Here is an 18,340-nt window from a genome sequence, read left to right on the forward strand (position 1 = left end):
AAATAAATTTGATACTTTAAAGGTTCCTCTCATTTGTATTTTTCTTTATACCTGTGATTACATAACACATACCTACTAGACAAAGAAACAGAAATTGTATAATTTTATGTATAATATTAATGATGTTCCTTTTTTGAAAAGTGTGCAAAACCGCCTATATGAGAAAATCTCTGATATCAGGCAGGCTTGGAAGTACCCACAAGAATGTGATTTGAAGTTTAACGTTGTGAACTGTATGCAAAATCTCTTTCAATGTGTCCAATGCATCTGTTAATTTAGAGAAGGTAAACTTTCAAGAGTCAATTATTCCGCTTATACCAAGGTTACCACACCTTAAGACATCGTAAGACATTTTCAGTTTTTTGTCCTAAAACACTTTTGTGAAAGAGAACTATTTTCTTCCACCACAGATTCAGAATCTTGCTTTGGAACAGCCCGAGCCAGCCCAAGGGGTGTGTGTGTGTGTGTGTGTGTGTGTGTGTGTGTGTGTGTGTGTGTGTGTGTGTGTGTGTGTGTGTGTGTGATGTGTGTGTGTGTGAGGGAGTGAGAAACCAAGAGATCGCGTGTGGGATTACCTCTTGTTGCTGCAGCTCTCGTCAACAGTTACATATCACTTCAAATTGCCAAGATGTATGTTTAGCCACACTTCTCATCAGCAGCATGATGGTGTCACCAATCATGTGTATATACTGTAGCTTTTCCATTGTAAAACAACAGTTCATAACCCCAGTAAGTTGCAGAGGTGTGCTGACAAAGGCTCTGTTTGTTTCTCGTATGTATGTATGTATGTATGTATGAATGAATGTATGAATGAATGAATGAATGAATGAATGAATGAATGAAAGAGGGGGTGGGGGTGCTTTCCACAGATATAAAAATATATTTTCTTTTCTGTGTCCAGTTCATGCCATTTGCATCTATCTGGACCGCACGCAGATATTTAGATGCTTGGAGCAGCTCTTTGTCTGTTTTAGAGGGCAGGAGAAGGGGAAAGCTGTCTCCAAACAGAGGCTGGCACATTGGATTGTGGATGCCCTTTGTTTGGCTTACCAATCATGAGACCTGCCGTTCCACTTGGGAGTCCGGGTGCACTCCACTAGAGGTGTTGCATCCTCCTGGGCACTGGCGAGGGACGCCTCTCTAACAGAGATATGCAGAGCATCGGGTTGGTCTACACCCAATACCTTTGCGAGGTTCTACAACCTGCACATAGAACCAGTTTTGGCCCGGGTAACAACAGGTAGATGGGGTCCTCCCAGTGGTGTCTTTCCATAAGTGAACTTCCCTGTTGGTAAGTCCATGTGAGGTATTCTCCAAATTAGCCTCCCTCTGGTAGGGTGTGGTCTCTGTATTCCTCTCCTTCCTGGAGAGGGATGAGCACTTCCCCAGTGCTATTCTAGCAGGTGCTCAGCGGGAAATTGCTTTTTCCAAAAATCAGGAAAGGCCACCACCTATAGGCTCCTCAGGTAAGTGCCTCCTCCCACCCTTAACGGGACCAGGGAGACATCTTACCTAACTCATTGGAAGGTCACAATGTGGTAGAGAAGGAGCACAGGTATGCTTTTCAAAAGATATTGAAATAAATGTAGGATATTCTAGAAAATTGTTATTCTTATCCAATTTACTTAACCAATGTCTTTGTTTTATATGGTTATCTTGCTGTGGTATCCTGTACGCTCTTTGAAACCAATTATATAATTTGCCGAAGGGATATGTAACTGTTAAGTGGTCAAGACAAGGAACTACTTAATAGACGCGTGCATACTGAGAAATAATTGCACACGTTAGAATGTCTGTCAACCAATCAGAAACGGGCATTCAACAGACCCACAATTTAAGGTTAAAGAGGGAAAATGCATCATATCTGATGATGACAAAGTGCAGCCGTGCAAAATAAACAAATGTTCATCTGGTAAGAACTTTGTGACTGCCGAAATGTATAATTTAATTCTTTATTTGTATAGATCCTAACCTTCCAGGAACCTTTTATGTAAACCCTTCCTTAGAATTATGTGAGTCTGAAACTTTGATATGCTTGCCTTATAACCCCCTTCACAGACATTTGCTAAAATTTATGGAGCTGGGTTATTCCTGCAACTGTGTATTGTTTTTAGATTATGCAAGTGCACACAGTTTCAGTGTCCCAACCACAAAAGTTTTGTGATCCTGTTTTACACCAGTATTGTGCTGTCCACTTGTTACTGGATCACCGAAAATATAATACCTGTAAACAGGGTCACAGGCACAATGACAGGCATTCATTGTAGTTACATTGGCCTTCGTAAAAACATTTAATTACTTCTAGCAGTTTAAAAATGTAAGATTTAAAATTCAAGGTCCCATTGTGACTTATTCAAAGGCTGATTGTAGATTGCTTTGTGTAGGTGTAGGAATCCTACAGCTGCATGAAACATTTGTTGGGTATGTAAAACGGAGACCATTAAGATGTTTCATGTAGAACATTCAAAACTGTTAATCATATAGTGTATTTGGATCCCAAAAGTAAAGTTCAATCCCATGATATTTAGATTGGGATCCCCAGCAATAAATTGTAGAGTTGGATGCCAAACCATCATTCATTATTTAATGATCATTACTTGATTTATTTCTGTTTAAAGCAGCTTAACCTCCATAAATGGAGACTTTGAGAGACTCCAATCCCCTATAGCTCAAAAAACACTAGTTTAAACTAGTATCAAAAATCATGCAAGAAATAATTTAAGTGTACTTCGAAGAATAGTTCTTTCACTGAAACAAAATACAGCATTAACTATTGAATTACCTATGAAATTAAATGTGCACGTGACACCGGAAGAACCATCCCTGGTCTCAACCATTACACAAAGCAAAACCTGGTGATCATTTTTCTGCTGTTAAAATATTGAAAATGTCTTTCTAAAAATTGCTGGGGACCAAAAACAACAAAATATTGGTTGTGAAAATTAGACATCTCCTAGCTCCTTAAGACTGTACAACCCAAAGAACTGACTGCCTGTCTCTCCCTCACATTTTTTAATTCTCATCAAATTAAATATGGCGTCTTCTGAACACTGAATGCACAGGGGCTGCACAAGAGGCTTGTGCCCAGCTAGTAACACACTATGCCAGACATGGAGTGATTATTGTAATAAAATACATGTGATGTTGTTGCCTTTGCAGTGAAGCAGTATTTAATTTAACAGACATGTGACAAATTAAACTTAATTTTTGTAACTTTAAGGTATACAAACAACAAAACTATTTCTATCTTGTACTCTGCACATACTGAACATAGTTGTTTTTGACTGGATAGCTGCACCCTGCTGTAGTGCAACTTAAATACTGTCAAGCAATGATTTGTTTATGCTAGCATGGAAGTGTTTTGATTGATTTTAAAATGCTATACCTATAGTTAGTGTGAAGAAAAATGGTTGAATGTTTGCTGAAGAAATTCTAATGGTGTATGAGATGCTGGTAATAAAAAAAAAAACTTCTTTAGGACATTTTTGCAATGATCACATTTCCTGCCTCTAGTGTGAAAACAGTGCAGTGGTTGAACAAAAAACTCTTTAGGACATTTCCACGAGTTCAGTTGTTCAGCAATGATCCCCTTTAGTGTAATGGGATATTTTAAGGCTTCATATGTCTGACTCCAAATACTTCTAATTGAATGTAAAGATGCGATCCATTATATGAAGTCAAATGAATGTTATTTGATAATACGCATAGTCTCACTTCAGTGTATATACTGCGGGTGTTTGAATGTTCATGAATCTGTCTGTTGCTGACTATTATTTGCTGCACACTAAAAGGGAATGAAAATGCAAATGAGCATTGTTGGCATTCATCTGTTGCACAATTTTCATTTATGGACATTTGCTTTCACCCCAAATAAGAAAAAATAAATAATCACCATTTTATTTAAACTGAAGTTCCATTTTAGCTTGTATTTATTGGTTTCATGTTCTAAAGCAAATTGTGGCATCAAGCTGTAGTGGCAGATTTTCAGTATGATGGCATGCAAAACCTTACTTGCATTGTTTTACCACCTTGTGATACAGAAAGTGCTTTATAAAGCATTTGATTCTTTAGTCATTTTAAATTCTTAAATTACAATGTGTATAATATCTAGGGATTGCTCGATTTAATGAAGATCTGTTATGAAATGCATTAAAATGCATTCATCTTAACATTAATAAACATAAAATGTATGTGTATAATGGACATAATGAAAAAAATAAATAAATATATATATATATATATATATATATATATATATATATATATAATACACTCACCTAAAGGATTATTAGGAACACCTGTTCAATTTCTCATTAATGCAATTATCTAATCAACCAATCACATGGCAGTTGCTTCAATGCATTTAGGGGTGTGGTCCTGGTCAAGACAATCTCCTGAACTCCAAACTGAATGTCAGAATGGGAAAGAAAGGTGATTTAAGCAATTTTGAGCGTGGCATGGTTGTTGGTGCCAGACGGGCCGGTCTGAGTATTTCACAATCTGCTCAGTTACTGGGATTTTCACGCACAACCATTTCTAGGGTTTACAAAGAATGGTGTGAAAAGGAAAAACATCCAGTATCGCGGCAGTCCTGTGGGCTGAAAATGCCTTGTTGATGCTAGAGGTCAGAGGAGAATGGGCCGACTGATTCAAGCTGATAGAAGAGCAACTTTGCCTGAAATAACCACTCGTTACAACCGAGGTTTGCAGCAAAGTATTTGTAAAGCCACAACATGCACATCCTTGAGGCGGATGGGCTACAACAGCAGAAGACCCCACCGGGTACCACTCATCTCCACTACAAATAGGAAAAAGAGGCTACAATTTGCAAGAGCTCACCAAAATTGGACAGTTGAAGACTGGAAAAATGTTGCCTGGTCTGATGAGTCTCGATTTCTGTTGAGACATTCAGATGGTAGAGTCAGAATTTGGCGTAAACAGAATGAGAACATGGATCCATCATGCCTTGTTACCACTGTGCAGGCTGGTGGTGGTGGTGTAATGTGTGGGGATGTTTTCTTGGCACACTTTAGGCCCCTTAGTGCCAATTGAGCATCGTTTAAATGCCACGGCCTACCTGAGCATTGTTTCTGACCATGTCCATCCCTTTATGGCCACCATGTACCCATCCTCTGATGGCTACTTCCAGCAGGATAATGCACCATGTCACAAAGCTCGAATCATTTCAAATTGGTTTCTTGAACATGACAATGAGTTCACTGTACTAAAATGTCCCCCACAGTCACCAGATCTCAACCCAATAGAGCATCTTTGGGATGTGGTGGAACGGGAGCTTCGTGCCCTGGATGTGCATCCCACAAATCTCCATCAACTGCAAGATGCTATCCTATCAATATGGGCCAACATTTCTAAAGAATTCTTTAAGTACCTTGTTGAATCAATGCCACGTAGAATTAAGGCAGTTCTGAAGGCGAAAGGGGGTCAAACACAGTATTAGTATGGTGTTCCTAATAATCCTTTAGGTGAGTGTATATATACACAGTGCATCCGGAAAGTATTCACAGCGCTTCACTTTTTCCACATTTTATGTCACATTTACAGCCACATTTACAGCCTTATTTCAAAATGGATTAAATTAATTATTTTCCTAAAAATTCTACAAACAATACCCCATAAAGACAACGTGAAAAGTGTGTTTCAAATCTTTGCAAATTTATAAAAAAGAAAAAAATCACTTGTACATAAGTATTCACAGCCTTTGCTCAATACTTTGTTGAAGCACCTTTGGCACCAATTACAGCCTCAAGTATTTTTGTGTATGATGCTACAAGCTTCATCAGACCAGCCCGGGCGGGCACCTGGAAATTGAATCGCATAGCCGAGTCTGATGGTCCTGGCCAGCCATTGCGACAGGTTAGAGAGTGCTAGCCATGCCTTTAAGTTCCAGGCGAGGGGCACTAAGGGGATACTCGTGTTTGATGTACCTGCGGGTGGCACCTTGTCGCCTCGTGTCCCGTGCTTGTGGCTGTGCAGAAGGGAACCTTAAAGCACTTACCTACCTCTGCATACCCACCATAGGACCAGTCAGCGACGGGGGAGGAAGGAGACCGTCCTTGTGACTCGTCACAACCGCCTGGCCATGGGTGTGAGTGTTCCACGGATGGACACGTGAAGGCGGGAGGCCTTCGTTCATAGCGCCGTGGCCGCGAGTGTTCGGTGTCCGGCTGTCGTGATAATGATGACTGTAAACACAACAAAAACAAAATTGAACACAGGATTCTCTTCCCGGCCCTCTGCTGGGGAACAGAGTGGTCTGAATACCAGCTCCAGGGTTCCAGCGGACCTCTTCCTCCCTGGGTTGTCCGTCTCCAGGGCACTTGGGGACCTTCCTAGGGTTCTTGGCACTGGACCTTCCTGCGGGGGGCAGCAGTTGGCTCGGGCTGCGGCAGTGCCTCCTGAGTTGCAGTCGCAGGGGGACGCCCTCGGCAGCAAGTAGACAGGGTGCAGGACCTTGTGCACCAGGGCAGGATATGTTGGATGGCCTCCATCTTCATCTTCATCACTGAGAACTAAAATGTCCTGAGAAAGTCCTCAACGGTGTTGCTGAATAAGCCGATCTGGGAGATGGGAGCATTGAGGAAGTGTACCTTTTCGCCATCCTTCATCTCGACCAGATTCAGCCATAGGCTGCACTCCTGATCAAAGATCAGAGGTTTTTGGGGCACTACATTGACACTACTTCGAATGAGTGACAGATAGGGAAATTATATTATTTAGGCTGCTATGTGTTTTCAACTGTTTTGGAAACCCTAACTTTTAGTGACAATTGCTGCTGTAAATATTGGAAAAACATTATTGGAAACACTTTCCACAACATCATTATCCACAAGGAAGAAATATGTCTGAATAGGTCCATGAGTGGTTGATTAAAAATGTTGTTAAACAGAGTAAAGTTCCTATTGTGATCACAGATGTTCCAACTTCAGCTCTCAGTACTCCTGGCCAGAGTGCAGCAGTGACAACTAAAGTGATAACAGAAGCGATTGTTTCATTAATAACTTTGTGTGTCCTCATATACCTGATGATGTGTGTGATTGTTCATTTCAGAAAAGGAAGAAGCACCAACACCAGTCAAAGTAGGTCCACAACTGAAGCCCTGTAAAAGCTATTTCCTTTACAAAGGTTGGTATAAAGACAAGAAAAGCCTAATTAAAAGGATGCAATTCTTAAATTGAAAACTTTACAAAAGTTTGGCATAGCATTTTATCATTATGAAAATGCATAGAAACAATTTAATTTAAAAATATTATAAAAAAAAAATATTATATATATATATATATATTTTATTTGTCTGCCTGCCAAATCATAGTCAGGTTGTGGAACCAATGTGCAGAAAGGCATTTTATTGTCAGTAAAATTGATATTAGACCCTCACGACTGTGTAATTGACACTTCTGTTTTTAGACACTTCTGTTTTTCTTTGATAGGATTTTTGAATGTCCCTTTGTTTTCTTTGGTTGAAGATACATTTATGCATTTACATTTGAGATGATCTAAGGACTTTTTTACCATTTGTAAGTTACTGCAATTAATTTATCATATTATTTGTCATTCATGTTCTGTTGGCTTGGGTCATTTTTAACAAGCAAATACAATTGACCTTTTTAAGTCTAGGCCTATTATTATCTACTGGCATTGACAACGTATATACAGGTGCTGGTCATATAATTAGAATATCATCAAAAAGTTTATTTCAGTAATTTCATTCAAAAAGTGAAACTTGGATAATGTATACATTCATTCCACACAGACTGATATATTTCAAGTGTTCATTCCTTTTAATTGATGATTATAAGAAAATTGGCCCCGGGACCCTTGCTAGTCATAATCCGTCCCTGTCTAGCAGAAATGTGTTTTGATTTTACTAGGTAATATATTTGTATAGTCTTTAAATAAATGCAATCAAGTGATGAATAATTTGTATACATGTTATACTGTATATAGATATCAAATTGTAATTTTGCAGGGAGTGTGAAGGAAACTGGAAGGATGTTTGCAGAAGTGGCAGCGGTGAGTTCATGCTTCCCAAAACCAACCAAAGTCAGTCTTGTTTTTATTTTGAGTAACAATGACTTGTGTAACACATCTTTGACATTTTGCCCTGATCACATTTCCTAGTTTTGCAGGAAATCAACAGAAACTAAATACAGCTCATTGTGTAAAAGTAAAAAATCTTTCAGCCTTTGCTTATATACTGTTCAGTTTTTCAGCAGTGAGCTTCTGTATTTTGTCATTGTGATGGGGTTCTTTCATCCTTCATATCTCCAACTTCTAAATCTTCTGTTTGCAGCTGTATTGAAAGGTAAGTTTCATCGGAGATACAATTCACTGAACATATACATAGTAATGTGATACTAAGTATACTATCAATGCACTATATGGGTGTGTAGACATTGCATGCATGGGTGTGACATGCACATGATCAATGTTGCCATTCATAGGTTACATAATATGCTTATTTGGAAATTCCTTTTAACCTTATTTTTGTTGTTGTGCTGAAGAACTATTCTTGCTAGTAAGTAATCGATTTTATTAAGCATAGAGGTATGTTATTGGGCAGATGCTCCATATACTTCTATATTCTATATTCTTCTATATTAAATATACTTCATTTGATGTGCGTAGACTATTCTTTATTATACAACCTCCTTGAAATAAGTGCTTCTTAATACAAGATAAATACAGATTGACATTTATTCAAAGGCCTGATTTAAGATGCAAAAATACATACACCGGGCTCAACGCTAAAGATGTTTTTTCTACTGGACCGGTTGGTCCAGTGCTTCAGATTTTTCTGGCCCTGGCAAAATTTTCACTGGCCCCAACACAAAAAAGCGGAGAATAGAGTGAAGCCTCCACACACGCTATGCCTCCACGCTAACGCGCTCAAAAACCACATGATGAGATGTGTGGTTTAATGGTCTCAGACGTGGAGGCAACTGAGCTTGGTTACTGTCATAACCTCCATTCCCTGATGGAGGGAACGAGACATTGTGTCCCAAAACACCACCCGTTCTTTGAGAAAAGGCCAATGAGAATTGTCGAGTGGAATTTGCATGCCACTCCCATGGACATACAGGTATAAAAGGAGCTGAAAACACAGCGACCGGGGGGCAGAGAGAGCTCCATACCGAGGAATATAGATCACAGGGGTTACCAGAGTAATCAGCACCTGTGGATCACCTATCCCAGTACAGGGCATATTAGACCCCGTAGTGGGGCTGGCAAAGCGAACCGAGTTTGCGAACCATAGGGCTAGGGATGAAGGATATCCAGTGTCCACAGCTTCGTGAACTCGACTGGGGGTAAAAGCACACATATTTTGCCTCAGGGGAGGGGAAAGGCGCTAAAAGCAAGCGATACACCCGGCCAGCTGTTCCAAATTACAGCGACCTCAGCCACTTCTGACTCCAGCGGAGGAGATGGAGGGCGATTTGCTACATGCGACAAGTGCGCTGTTGTCGGACTGGGCCAACAAATGCTGGATCAACAGCAATAGCCTCCGCAGGGCGAGTAGTACAGCCACTCTAGGCAGTTGATGTGCCCATTGCTCCAGCCCAGTTTAGAGGCATCTGTGGTGACCACAACATGTCTGGACACTTGCTGTAGGGGAACTCCAACAAACAAAAGAGAAAAGGAAACAAAGGATTTATCTCCTGGGCCTCCAGCGGGGGCTGGAGTGGTCTGGATACCAGCTCCATAGCAGACGGCCCGAGAGACGTGGGGTGTCAGCTTCCTGCGGGGGTCTCTACGCTGGGGCCGAGAACTGGGCTTGGGTTGAGGCAGAGCTGCCTGGGCTTTCTCCGCCATAGGGGGACGCCCTCAGCGAGCAGATGGGGTGCGGGATCTTGAGTCGCGTCGGGGCAAGATGTGCTGGATGGCCTCCGTCTGCTTATTCACCACCAAGAACTGCTGGGCAAAGTCCTCAGTGGTGTCGTAGAAATGACTGGCCGGGCAGACCCGAAGGTGGTATACCCGTCTTGTGTTCCAATGTGTGGATTACTAATATTCACCAACATGCACTGTGAACACTGAATGTTGCAAAACACTTTAAATCCCACAACAAAATTAATTAAGAAATTCAGCTATTTTCTTCGCACTGGTAATAGCTGCTGCTAAGACACTTGGAAAAGAGCGAGGACAGTGCTAGGAGAGTTGCTCTGTGTCTGTATGCGACTGCAGTGGCGCGTCCATTTATATTTTGCATTTGCGCATCTTTGCGAGATAAATATACTCACACTCGCTCCTCGGTTAGAAGACTTTATCACACATTTTGCACACCAGCAACATTTATACTTGCTTCCATTTTTATCAGAGGGAACTTGAACATTCATTGAAAACTAGAATAATAACTTTAAATTTGAACTTGATATTTTTGTTCACTGGCAATCTAAAGGATTACTGACTGAGTGGTTCACCAGATTTTGAATACATTTCTCTCCACTGTTTTTTCTTATTTAGCTCATTTATAATATTGGATGGAACACTTTACTTACAGGTTTCATTTGTTAACATTAGTCAATGCATTAGGAATCATGAAATAACAATGAATAATATATTTTTACAGCATTTATTAGTCGTTGTTAATGTTAGTTAATATAAACACAATTGTTCATTGTTAGTTCATGTTAGTACTAATACAACTTTTGATTTTAAAAATGTAATACTATATATTTAAATTAACATTAACCAAGTTAATAAATGCTCTAAAAGTATTGTTCATTGTAAGTTCATGTTGACTAATGTTAACAAATAGAAACTTATTGTGAAGTGCTACCATAATGTACTAATCATTATATTGAAGAATGTATGACCTGATCTTGGCAGAACCTGCAGTTTGAAATTAAATCCTATGTATTACAGTAAATGCCATACTTGGTTCCTATCTTTGCATCCTGGTTCTCTGATTGTTTCATTCTTCGAATCTCACACTTCTCTTTTTCATTTCCTTTAAGCTCAGCCCCAGAGATCCTGCAAAGAAGATCTGTTGTACTTTAATGAGGTTCAAGGTGATACAGTGTCTATTTCTTGCCTAAACACTATTCACCAGCTTGAGTCCCTTCGAGTAAAACTATTCAAAACCAACCCAAAAAAAGATATTTTAAAGTATCCAAACAGCTCTTCACCAGCAGAACATCATAAATGGTCTGTGAAGATGGATGTTGGCCAAGTGATCCTTGATCTGAAAGACATTAATTTATCAGATGCTGGCGATTATGTTTGTGAGGTCTTCAAGGATTGGGACTGCCTTACATTTACTAAAATTAATCTGCGGGTCAAAGGTGAGATACTGACACATTATTAGCTCCCTGCTCAGAGAATTTGAATATCTCAATAAAGCAAATAATCCTCATAATAACATGATATAGGGAATTATCTGCTAGATACTTTTTGACACTGAATGAACTGTAAAATGTAGATGTAAAAGAAATATTGTAAAGCTGTTAATATTTATATCTGTGTAATTATAACATGTACTGCGATTATCTGTTTTCAGCGTGTAAGGTCCTGAACTTGATGCGTGTAAGGTCAAACTCTTCAGTGCGGCTACCATGCTATGAACATTCTCAACAGCCCAGAGCTGAACTGGTGACGTGGGAAGTCATTCATGGTGTCCAGTCAACAGATGTATCACAGTATTTATGCAAGGAATTAAACAGCACAGAGAGAGCCCTCAGGCCCCTGTGTGAGAGAGTGAGAATGGAGAATGGATCTCTAGTTATTAATCCTGTGGTAAAAACGGATGATATGTGGTATCGGTGCAGGGAGAATGAACAAACCTGCTATGAGGTGAAGCTGGAGGTGAAAGGTAGGATTTCACTTTGTATTTCTTTAGCTAAAATTGTAACGGCTAACAAACCTCTGATCTACGATAAATGTATTAGATTAATACATTTTAAGTTACGTTATACAGAAGTAAAAACGTAGGTTATATTAATGAGTTAGGCAAGATGATGATAATTATACCATCTCTTCTTCCCTGAAGTAATAAGAATATAATTATGCACTTCTTTGGGTATTTTTTTTAAATAATATATAAATAAATTACAAACTTCCATTATTTTTGCATATTCAATAACAAATTGATTAAACTACTGTAAAAACCTACACTTATATAAGTTGAAACATGAAGAAGATATGAGAATGTGACATATATTGGAGGAAGATTGCATCTGGTGAACAAAATATAAATAACAGGATCAGAAGAAATACATCTTGGAGTGCTACTTGCAAGAGGGGCCTCGTGAAGAAATCCCAGATGGTGTTCTTTGGTTTGGTTTCAATCATAAAAATTTGTAAATAAAAAAATAAAGTACAAGTCACTTCTAGTACAAAAGTTAAAAAGCCTTCATAGTTTTTGGCTGGTCATATTAGGATATTAAAAATGTCAAACAACAGTTACTGCACACAGATGCATTTCGGCAAACAGCCTTCCTCAAAGTGTCAGACTGAACATTTTAATAAATAACATGACTTGAAAATAATGTTGTGAAAATGATAGGCAGTAGATGGCAGCATTGTTCTATGCAGTCACCTACTACATAGTGTGTTTGCTTTTATCCAAATTTGATATTTTATCACAAGTCATGCATTTAAATATACTTTATATTAAGACATTATCAAACAATTATTTGTCAAAATCTAGCATTTTAAAGTTGATTTGAAGTGTCAGTTTTTGCAGTTAACAGAACTGAACTGCAAAATTGTGAAAATTCAATTACAACATAAATATTAGAAAATATTTAACAATTATATAATTTCTATAGTAAAAATTTATTTTGCAAACATTTTTGAGACAGGTGAACAGTAATGATGAACAATAATAAATGCATAACAATAACAAACAGTAAACAAAAAAATGTAAGAACAGTAAAAAAATGCAGTCTTTTGTTTTTACAGATAAATCTTTTGCATTTTTTGCACACTATGCTGTGTCTGCACACCTTTATCTCGCTCTCTCTCTCTCTGTGTGTGTGTGTGTGTGTGTGTGTGTGTGTGTGTGTGTGTGTGTGTGTGTGTGTGTGTGTGAGCGTGTATTTATCACTTTGTGGGGACCAAATGTCCCCATAAGGATAGTAAAACCCGAAATTTTTGACCTTGTGGGGACATTTTGTTGGTCCCCATGAGGAAAACAGCTTATAAATCATACTAAATTATATTTTTTGAAAATGTAAAAATGCAGAAAGTTTTCTGTGAGGGTTAGGTTTAGGGGTAGGGTTAGGTTTAGGGAATAGAATATAAAGTTTGTACAGTATAAAAACCATTATGTCTATGGAAAGTCCCCATAAAACATGGAAACACAACATGTGTGTGTGTGTGTGTGTGTGTGTGTGTGTGTGTGTGTGTGTGTGTGTGTGTGTGTGTGTGTGTGTGTTTAGCATTGTGGATGATTTATTGGTTTTATTTGACAAATTAAAAAAATGCTCTGTGTTATAGTCTCACCAGTAATGTTTTGTGTGAGAATGTACGTGGGTGTGTATGTTTTGCACTCTGGTTGTTTTATAGTCTCACACTTAAATTGTGTGTGTGAGTGTGTGTTCCCCTTCTGTCACTCACTCAACGTTGTGTCGAATGTAGTGACACAAGGGGTCTTTCTTGAGAGCATCGTATACCTCTGAACTTGAAAAGGTTGGCAGACAGAATTTGCATTATCCCGCCCCCCATATTTTCCCTCTAAAATAGTTTTTTGCACTCGCAAAAGAGCAATACACAGCAGGCATTGAAAGCCTTTTCAGGATGCGTCTTTTTAAAGATGCTCTGTGTAGTTCCAAAACTGAAGGTCATAGACGCTTCCTCGTGTGCCTGGGTAGCGATCACACTGAGGCAGCGATGCCCTTCCGCCCCTGTGTAGTTCCTGGTTGCGGTCAATATCTCTCCAAAACTGACGGACATAGACGCTGCCTCATTGGCCTGGGTAGCGATCACACTGAGGCAGCGTTTGTGAATGGTTCATGTACTCACTGCGAAAATATGACCATGGCAATGTTGAGGGTTAAACAAGCATGTTGAACGTAAATGTGTTTATGTGAGCTGGATAAAGTGGCCTAAATACTGTATGTTCTGAAAATGTAGTTACAATGTTAAAATACTTGAAATTCTCAATGCCTACATTTTAATAAAATTAGGTTGCTGTGTTTAAATAGTTTTTCAAATACCATAACTCTACGTATATCATTCTGTAAAATTGTTTGTACTTTAATTATAGATTATGAGACATTTAATTCCACCATAATATTGGAAACCCTATCCAAAACATCTTTAGCTACAGGTAAGATATGTGTGTATGCATGTGTGTGAATAAAAGAATAACCTAATAAAATGTACTGATGAAGACTATATTTAAATGTATCTTCTTCCTTGTGATCACAGATGTTCCAGCCTCAGCTGTCAGTACTCTTACCCAGAGTGAAGGCAACAGTAGCAAGAGTACAGCCATGACAACTAATGTGATAGTAGTGATTGTTTCATTATTGTCTGTGTGTGCCCTCATATCCCTGATGGCGTGTGTGGCTTTTTATATCAAAAAGCGAAGGAGCAAGAACACAAGCCAAAGTAAGTCACAACTGAAGCCCTGGAAAGAATAATACTACTGAGTAGCATATTTCAAATAACTATCACTATTGGAACATACTCTGTGTTGGTACAGAATACTGTAAATCCTGTTTTATACTTATCCCTGATACGAACTAAACTCAGTTCATACATACAATCCCTGTTCAGCAGATCTAGACATGGTGCTTGTGTGGAGGTGGGTTTTAGTGAGGAACTTCTAGTAGTGCATTGCAGTGAGACTGTCTACCTGCAAGCTTATTGTATGATTGACAGATTACATGTCAAAGGACCTATCAGATTCGGCCATAAAGTTTGCAAATCAATTGGCTAAAAGATTTCAAGACATCAGCTTGCGCAATGCACTTTTTATCCACACGGAAAGCAAAATCAGCTTCACCGCCTCTTACATTATCTTGTTATAGAATATAAATATCCTTTAGGTGTGATTAGAATGTTAGAATATAATAAGTTAAATGTATTTATACTTTATACAGTAAGTCCTATGGGCTGGGTTTGGGACTTTATTGGAGTTGTGTTGCAATGAAGTGAGTTAGTGTGATGATTGAAGTTGATCAGATGGTAAAGTACCTCTTTTTTGTTTCTTGTAGCTGAATTAAATTGCAGGTTTTCAGTTTATTATTCCCAGGTTTCAGAAGGTAAGTGATATTCATGTTAATCCTTTAAAAAAAAGTGCAGTTGATGAAATTATTCTGAGACACTTTGTTTTTCTGTACAGCAGGGCTGGATGTCCCATTGTATTCTTTAGCTGAAAATAATCCAGTACAAATGACCACCTGTAAGTTAATGCAAAACATGATTTATCTCATCAATCAGTTGTATGCTACATAAAAATATGAACAAAGAACAGTTATGCTAGGTTAAGTCACACCAAATTAGGTTGGACTAAATTGCATGCTTCACTCCTGAAAAGAAACCAATCACCAGCTCATTATTTCCCTCACAACAAATGTAAAAGATGCCATTTGTAAAAGTGAGCTGCATATCCTCAATAGTGACTGGCTTAAGTTTGCAAACTAAAGACATGCTGAATGAGCTTGTGTTGCCGGCAGTATTTCATTATGACAATTGCTAGGGGTTCGTAACAAGAATTGATAGGCCCGTTATAAAGTAGTGTCATAAAGCATTTAATAACACCACTACTGAGCCACCACTGCCCCTGCAAATCTCAGCAGTTAAGGCTTTGGGTTACTGACCAGAAGGTCAGGGGTTCAAGCCCCAGCACTGCCAAGATGCCACTATTGGGCCCTTGAGCAAGGCCCTCTACTCTATCTGCTCCAGGTGCAACGTATCATGGCTGACCCTGTGCCCTGACCCCTGCTTAGCTGGGATATGCAAAATAAAACAAAATTAAAAGAATTTCACTGTATATATGCAAAAAAAAATTATAATGTGTTACAAAATAAAGGCTTCTTCGATAATGAAAGAAAAACCTGTAAATAAAATGTAGCCGATAGATCTAAAGAATTATTATTATATTTTTTCTGCATTAATGACAGGTGTTGTATAAATACATTTGTGCACCTTCTCTCCCAACAGTTGCTGGTAAACAAACAGAAGCTACTGAATGGAATAGTGTCAAGTACTCTATAAAAATATAAACATATTGTGCAATGAATCCTTAAGTTTTCAATGTTTTAATTTCTTGTTAAAAGTATACTGTGATTTTAAATGTTAACAATCAAAGTTTATTGATGATTATTATGTTTATTAATGTTATTGCTTGGTCTTTTTTATCTCTTTTGTTTTTTTTTTTTTTTTCATGAGAAATCAAAACAGGTTTAATTTTAAGTCAAATCATTGCCTCTATTTAATCGTTCTTATCACAAAAGATTCTACTGAAACTAATGAAGAAATGTTTAGGGAAAGGTATTTGGTATATTGCCAAAAACTAATGATAATACTTTCAAGACACTATATGTAATCACTGAACCTTTTGTAAATGACAAAAAGAAGTCAAAATCCACACCTGAATCACACACACACACACACACACACACACACACACACACACCACACACACACACACACACACACACACACACACACACACAGCCTACTGTATCACTGATTCATCCCATTCGATTGAAAATGATTATTGCTTATTGGCAACTGTCAATCGCCAATTACACATAGCTCAAACTATCTTTAAAAGGAAAGTATATGGTTTGCTTTATTCTAGTGGTGAATTTTTCTGATTTACTTTGTTACTGTTTCTATGAATATGCTTTTTTGTTTGTCAAGCTCTGGTCAAATAACAATAACTTTGCATACAAATTATTTCGGCCTCAAGGACATGAACACTCGAAGTAAAATAAAATTATAATTATTTAAACTAACATTTTTCACTGCTTAATTTGTTCATAAGTCACACTAGTACTCATGCAGTACTGTTAAAGATCATTTGCATTAAAGGTCTATATAGTCCCTGTACAAACATTTGTTGAATATTCAGTTTAATATATAACATTTTAAGAACACAAAAACTCTTAAACCTCTTACACTGCAATGTTTTTCATCATCTACTTCAGTTAATTTTACTGTAAAACCATGGACTGACACACCTAGAAGCCCATGCATTATTGAGACTCCTATTAACAAAAATTGCTGAGTGTCGTTTTCTGTTAGTGCAGCTGTAGTATGTATTACTGGGAGAATATTTCCTTGTTCATTCCTGACAAAATGTTTACACACATTCTGTTAAATTTTTCCGCTGTGAATGTCCTTGAACACTACAGTGTCTTATCAGACACAGACTCTTCTAGTTTAATGCCAGTTGTGTCTGGTCTGGGCTACAGTGATGTAAGCATGTTAGATCTCTAGATTCAGTGTGTATTCAATAATTACACTTACATCAAATTATAAAGAACTCTTGGGAGGGGCTTGATGTGACTGTTGCCTAATACACATATACATGTCTGATTAACTCACATGAGTTTTTGTGTGAATGCCTTCATGTATGTTAGTATAGCTATTAACTTTTAATATTTATAAAGTAAATTAAAGTATATTAAAGTCACTTTTAAGTAACATCTTTTTGGGGTAAACAACCAAACATAATCAAACCACAGTGGCACAAGGCTAGGGTTATGAAACCAAATAATTTTTACCAAAAGGTTTAAATGTGTTGTTAGGACAAATCATACCCTTATTGCATTTTTTTGCTATCATTTATAAATTATTTGTGTGTTAGGCCTACCTTTTCCATTATTGTTGTTTAATGAGTTGTTTGTGCTTCATAATTTTTTTACATTAAAAATTTAGCTGAAAAGTAAATAATGGGCTGTTTAATGCATGCATAGATTTAAAGAGAGGTTTTGATTTTGTTAAGTAGAAAAAGTTGAAAGAAACTGACTTTCAAATGTGATAACTTGCCCCGGTCTCTACAAATGTCTCTTTCTCCTTATACACTCACTGAGCACATTATTAGGTACACCTGTACACCTACTTATTCATGAGATTATCTAACCAGCCAATCGTTTGGCAGCAGTGCAATGCATAAAATCAAGCAGAAAGGGTCAGGAGCTACAGTTAATGTTCACATCAACCATCAGAATGGGGAAAAATTTATCTCAGTGATTGTTGCTGCTAGATGGGCTGGTTTGAGTGTTTCTGTAACTGCTAATCTCCTGGGATTTTCAAGCACAACAGTCTCTACAGTTTACTCAGAATGAGTAAACTGAGTAAACTGTAGAATGAGAGCTACATTATTAGGACCATAGTGTTTCCAATAAAGTTCTCAGTGAGT

At 38.0% G+C, this 18,340-nt stretch overlaps 1 protein-coding gene across 1 annotated transcript; it reads left to right on the forward strand.

The window, feature by feature from the left end:
- Positions 1-8,197: 8,197 nt before the first annotated feature.
- LOC127656459 (uncharacterized) lies at positions 8,198-16,628 on the forward strand. Its single transcript, XM_052144799.1, has 8 exons — positions 8,198-8,323; positions 10,977-11,303; positions 11,519-11,830; positions 14,228-14,290; positions 14,392-14,574; positions 15,183-15,230; positions 15,314-15,370; positions 16,132-16,628. Exons 1-8 carry the CDS (start codon positions 8,260-8,262, stop codon positions 16,191-16,193), a joined length of 1,116 nt encoding a protein of 371 aa, XP_052000759.1. The 5' UTR covers positions 8,198-8,259; the 3' UTR covers positions 16,194-16,628.
- Positions 16,629-18,340: the final 1,712 nt, after the last annotated feature.

The sequence above is a fragment of the Xyrauchen texanus genome, chromosome 15 (genome assembly GCF_025860055.1).
Source record: "Xyrauchen texanus isolate HMW12.3.18 chromosome 15, RBS_HiC_50CHRs, whole genome shotgun sequence".
Taxonomy (NCBI): Eukaryota; Metazoa; Chordata; class Actinopteri; order Cypriniformes; family Catostomidae; genus Xyrauchen; species Xyrauchen texanus.

Excerpts from the sequence above, each read along its gene's own strand:
- LOC127656459 (XM_052144799.1), top strand. The coding sequence starts at position 8,260 with ATGGGGTTCTTTCATCCTTCATATCTCCAACTTCTAAATCTTCTGTTT. Across the intron at positions 8,324-10,976 it reads GTTTGCAGCTGTATTGAAAG|CTCAGCCCCAGAGATCCTGC; the intron begins GTAAGTTTCATC and ends ATTTCCTTTAAG. Across the intron at positions 15,371-16,131 it reads TCCAGTACAAATGACCACCT|TTGCTGGTAAACAAACAGAA; the intron begins GTAAGTTAATGC and ends CTCTCCCAACAG.